The following is a 6,000-nucleotide window of genomic DNA, read 5'->3' on the forward strand; positions in this document are numbered from 1 at the left end:
AAAAGTTGAAAGTCATACAGTCTTACCTACTTCTTATGGAAGTAGGAAATGCAAGCGCTTAGCTACTAACGAAGAGCTTCAATACGCTCTAAGGACCTATCCTTAGCTTAGTGGCGGTAGATTTTTTTGCCTTACCTTCATAGTGACTTTCTACAAAAAACTATATGAGTGTACAAATCTTCGGGTGATGAAACCATATTGTTACTTCTTATTCATGCTTTGTTTCCAATATCCCCAACAGTAACTCAAAATATGAGTACTAGTGATGCTTTTTCAAAAATATAGCTTCTAAATAACAGAAAATTGTTATGGAGATAATTAGGAGAAGATAAATTACCTTTTTAGACGACGCCATCTGAAAGTTGTTCGTTCTGTATTCATTTATATACCGAAAGTTACGTTTTGAGTGTTCCATGTAGTGAACGTGACAGTTACGTACTGCGAAACACTTTCGGGACGCACTGGAGTAGACAACTTTAACTTCCTTAAATGTGACTCTAGCCACTTCAATGTCGACAGTTGACAGTTTCACTTCGATGATTTTGCATAACTTTCTTCCACCACAAATACGAATCAATCAACAAATTCTCTCGAAAACACAAACAAATCTACAGAGATCCCAACAACATCTAACAGAGATATACATATTCCATCTGCATCCAATCCAATAAATATTAATAATTGTCCTGGAGGTACAATCAACATCACTTTCTGCAAATAGTTAATAAATTAATATTGACATTGCAAATATTATTAAGTACATTATATTGTTCAATAAATAAAATGTTTATAATTATCTATTATTTATTTTCTCTTCTCAGTGTAATTAAAAAGTTTTGGATCTTATGCGCGTCGTCTAAAAAATGTTGTGCACGCCGCGGCTGAAATACTACTTTGTTGGACTCGTCTGACTTTCTGACTTTCAGACTCCTCCAACAAAGTAGCACTTTCAGTCCTTGGCATACAAATAACTATTGGAATAATGTATTTAACTGATTGTATTTATCATAAATAATTTATAGCTCCAAGATGAACTCCAAAATTAAAATTTAAGGATACAACTTTGATTCAAAAATTTTCTCAACCTTTTTGAGTATTTTCTGAGGTAGTGAATTATTTTTCACGGCCTTTTTTTATTTTTTTAGGTGGAAAATTCTTTGAGTACTTACGAACCTCACGCGTGTGTCATGATATATTCAGTGGTATCCAGATCCAGTTTTCAACATGCTGAAGAAACATTGAACTACCTATGGCGAGAAGGTTATACCCAAGAAAAAAGCGTTATTGTAGTAGGAAATAAGGCGGATTTAGCACGTGCTAGAGTAATTTCTCCAAACGGTTAGTATACATAAAATGGTAATATGCTTTGATTTCTTATTGTTTTATCAATTAGTTGGAAAATATATCATTTCTACTAAGATACCTCATCAATTTAATAACACACTATAAAATTGAATTAAAATTACCCCAAAGAAAATTGAAACTGGCGATTGACTGAAGGTTTTTATGTATGTATGGGTTTGGGGTCTTGTATACACTGCAAACCAAAGGATCTATTGTGTCCCCCTTTCTTGCGGCGATACTGGAGAATCCAGTGTTTACAGCTGATCCCTCAATCCTACTCCTTCTAAAAAGTCTGTAATGTGGAATGGATTCAATTGCCAAAGATCTTCTTATTATGTTTCACGCGCTTCCGCAGTATAGTGCTCTGGAGTTCCTTAGTGTTTCACACTTCGAGAGAATGTGGACATAGGTTCCGTCCTCTGTGCAACAAAATCTGCACGTCGCATTATCTGGTACGTCTAGTGTCTTCATGTGTTGAGGCGACAGTGCCCCGATAGAATTCCTATTAGTATTCGTAGATTGTTCTTACTTAGATCGATATATTCAGAAGATCTACTCTGGTCATAGTTTCCCAGAATAGTCGTTGACCGTATTAGCCCCTATTGGTTATCCCAATCATTGGTTTTGTTCCTATTTACCTCCATTTGCTTTTACAGTTTATTATTGAGGTGAAGTTTTTCTCAAAGATAAACATTTTTGATACAACGTTCTGAGACATTTCCCGGGGTTGGTCATTATTTATGAACGGATTTTTTCTACCACGCTTTCCAGTACTATGTGGAGAGGTGGGAGATTTAGACTCACTTCTAGTGCAGCTGTTAGGCAAAATTTGATGGCCCCAGTTGCACAAAAGCAGGTCAGTCTATGTACCTTTGAGAGATTATTCCTCCCTGCCCCATATGTGATGATTGCTATCACTAAAAGTATTGCAACTTGCCAAAAAAGGTCCAAATAATTGGATATTCATCTTTTAAACATTACAATTTGAAACTAGTAACCCAAGATTTGTATCATATTTAATATGTTTTATTTCTTCTTATTTGTGCCACGTCTATCCTATGGTTATAAATTTGATTTGTGTACTTTTTCAGTAACATTATAAGAAAAAATGAGTTCATGAAACACTTTGAGTTAAGCATATTCATGGCATTTGTTCTCTATATCTCCTCAATGTAGGTCGACGTAACCATCTTATGTTGTGAGTTAATCACCACATTCTTTCAGCAAATTGTGAAGTTACTATATTATTAATGCACACCATAGTTTTGATTCTGACACTTGAACATAAACCAGGAACAAACTTTTAGCCACCCTTATCATTCGTAATTTGTACGTGTGGAACATTACAAAAATAATCATAATAGTTATTCAATTAATATTTTTCATCTTGTTTTCCTTATTTTTCACTTTCCATTTGCCTGTATGTTCTACGTTTTATTTATTTCAAATTAACTTCCACAGACCTTCAAGTTTTAATTATAAATGTTATGAAGCCTACTTCAGATCTCTTTAGATTTTTAAATAGAAATTGCCTGATTAAAACGTTTTCATTTTGAATATATCCTTTGAATAGTCGTAAAAGAAATTCGTTTGCATTTACAGAAGGAAAATCGCTGGCAGTGGCAAGAGACTGCAAATTCATAGAGACATCCAGTGGAATTCAGCACAACGTTGATGAGCTTCTTGTCGGTATCCTAAAACAAATTAGACTGAGAGAATCGAGAGAAAAGAAGAAAGCCACGTTGAAGAAGGACAACCATAAAATACACGGTTCGAAGACAAGTCTGAGTTTAAATATAGCTAGAGAGATTCTTCAGAAAATATGTTTAAATGATATCAGTAAATCAAAATCCTGTGAAAATTTACATGTTTTATAAATAGATTGTAGTGAAAAAATACATATTTTTCTAAAAATGCAAATACTCTGCTAAATTCATATTTTCTCAAAAATTTTTCTGAAATTTTCTTACTGTTGATAGTGTTTTTACATGGTTAAATGTATTTCAACAACATAAGCCATGCCTATTTTTAAGAATATTATTAATTCTCAAATCCATAAAAGTGTTTATAATCAATAGTATAACAATCTAAAAGTTTTACCTGAATCTCTCCAGAACGTTCTTTTTGATTTGATAATCACATAGATAATGCACGATGTCATGCATCCATTACTGCAAATTTATTTCTCAAATATTCATAAACATGTGACGCTTTAAGTTTGGATTGGACTACAGAAGACAGAAGGCCGTCAGTTGAAACAATTTTAATTGGGTTTAAAAGGAAGCAACCATGACTGAATATTTACAGATAGGTAAATTATAAATTGACTGTTCGAAAAATGTAACATGAGGGCTCTATATACAGAATGAGTTTTATGTATGGAACGCCTCAATTATCTCGGAAATGGCTTGTACAAGTTTCATATATTTTTTCTAGTGATACGTCCGGTATTATGGTGGTATCTACATTGTTGTTAGATCTTTCCATTTTCCGAAAAAATAATCAAATTTGTTATTTCAAATGGATCACCCTATATATTCTGTGTTTCTAGAAATCCTTAAAAAATAATGAATATTTTTCATGTAATATTCTCTTTACCTAAATGCCATAATTGTCCATTTAGTTCAATACAACACGCCATGCGATTTTTAAAATTTTGCAATACATGTTGCAACATCCGTGACTGCTCAATTCTTCTTATCTCTGTGGTAATCCTATCTTTTAATTCCTGAATATTGGCAGGCTTTATTCTATAAACAATATTTTTTGTGAAATCACAGGAAATAGTCTAAAGGATTCATGTCGGATAATCTCGGGGGCCATTCAAAACCATGCCTTCCAATTCATCTTCTCAAATATTGTCCTTTGGGATATTGTTATTGTCTGAAAATTTCTAATAATGAAGTTTTTTTTAAATGTAATTGAAATACTTACTTAGATTTGGAAATATCCGAGCAAACGCAGGTAAAATACTATTTTCCAATAAATCTAAATACACCGAACCATTTAAGTTAACCTCAATTAAAAAGGAATCAATTATTTTGCCCCTATACATTCAGTTTTTCGGGATATTGGGTTTGAGATTCACGCAACCACAAAAATTTTTACGTGAAAATTTCTTATGGCTTGATCTTTGGTGGCGTGCTGTTGTATTTTGTATTTACCAATTCAATTCTTCAATTGAATTTTTCATTTGAATTATTTTATTCAATGATTATTTCTATCAATTTTAATCGTAAGTGTTAATTAAATGTTTTACATGATTGATACACAATTCTTAATTTTATGACGTTCCTTGTTCTTACAATAGATTTATTTTATGAATTATTAGCTGCTATTATGTTAAATATCGAAAGCGGAGTTTAAATGTTGCAATAATTTCGCATAATGCTTGCCAATGATAGTTTTTCCTTTTACAAATTGGTCAATGTAGATGGAACGGTCTTTGTCTTCTTTGGAGCCGGTTCTCACTTTTCAGTCATTGTTTTTATTGCTCTTTTGTTTCGGATGTGAAGTGGTCACCCACTAAAAGATGTCTACCAAAGTGACTTTCCTCAAACTGCCTTCTCAGAGCACTGCTATTGAATATTGTCTGGTCGTCAATGGAACCTGGCCAACGAGCTACACTGTTAAGTAACGAAAGCCGAGCATCGGATACAGTTTGAACGTTTTCATTTATGTAGATATATTTTTAGTCTTCGCAAAAGCTTGCATTTGAATTTAATGTAGCACGATATCTAGCCATTCTGATACCTGGGTCAGCTTAGAATTCTAACACAGCGTATGTTTGCATTTGACGTTTGCCGCTATAGGAGACTTCATGTGCTAAAGTGAAACACATCTAAAACAGTTCAAATTAAAGTAACATTTATGCTAAATGTCAGTTGTGAAACACGCGAATAGAAACTTATCTAAAGATTCCTTCATCTGTATTATTAAACCAGCAGTTAATGTGTTGAAATTTTTTGTTGCTTTATCATATATCTTGTATTTGGATTTTATTCATATATCTAAACGAAAACCATAGCAGTGGAATGAAGAAGTAGAAATTGATTTTAAAAATCGGCATGGTAATGATGACTTAGATGTTTTCTACTTACTATCCAAACTCGTGCTTCATATTTGAGCCTCTAAAATAAATAAATAGAATCGTTATAGATTGCTTATTAGCTGTATATATGTAGAAAAACTGTACAAATTTACAATTCATTAAATAGATACAATTGTTTCATTTACTTGGGGAATGTAATTACATATTATCTTTGAAAGAAATCTGCCAATACAAAAATTTCTTCTCGCAGGCGTCAAGTCGAAAGTATTCTGTGAAATCTAAGAAAGTTTCTGATTCGACGCTGATTTACTGATGGTTTTGCAACTGTCAAAAGTATTTCCGAATCTTTTACACGTTAATTGTTATAATTATGCTCATTTACCAAAATGAACTGAAATTAATTATACAATACAATAATTCTGAAATTGGATTTTCTTGATTTGATTTCAGAGGTGTCCTGTAATATTTTTTGAATAAATAGTATCGTTAATTCAAATGAATTTATTTACAATAATTTGAAAATAAGAGGTTGAAATCTGATGAAAAATTCGTTAACCTCAACAAATTATTTATATGAAACTAAACCTGAGTTTTCTGCTATTCAC

At 32.3% G+C, this 6,000-nt stretch overlaps 1 protein-coding gene across 1 annotated transcript in view; it reads left to right on the forward strand.

Annotated features, from left to right (window-relative positions):
- The window catches only part of LOC130894066 (uncharacterized), a 209,636-nt gene extending 205,232 nt beyond the window's left edge, over positions 1 to 4,404 (forward strand). Inside the window, exons 9-10 of the mRNA XM_057800626.1 lie at positions 1,146 to 1,338; positions 2,947 to 4,404. Coding sequence (XP_057656609.1) covers positions 1,146 to 1,338; positions 2,947 to 3,221 — 468 coding nt within the window. The 3' untranslated portion in view covers positions 3,222 to 4,404. The remainder of the gene's footprint in view (positions 1 to 1,145; positions 1,339 to 2,946) is intronic.
- Positions 4,405 to 6,000: the final 1,596 nt, after the last annotated feature.

This window comes from Diorhabda carinulata, chromosome 5 (assembly GCF_026250575.1).
Source record: "Diorhabda carinulata isolate Delta chromosome 5, icDioCari1.1, whole genome shotgun sequence".
Lineage (NCBI taxonomy): Eukaryota > Metazoa > Arthropoda > Insecta > Coleoptera > Chrysomelidae > Diorhabda > Diorhabda carinulata.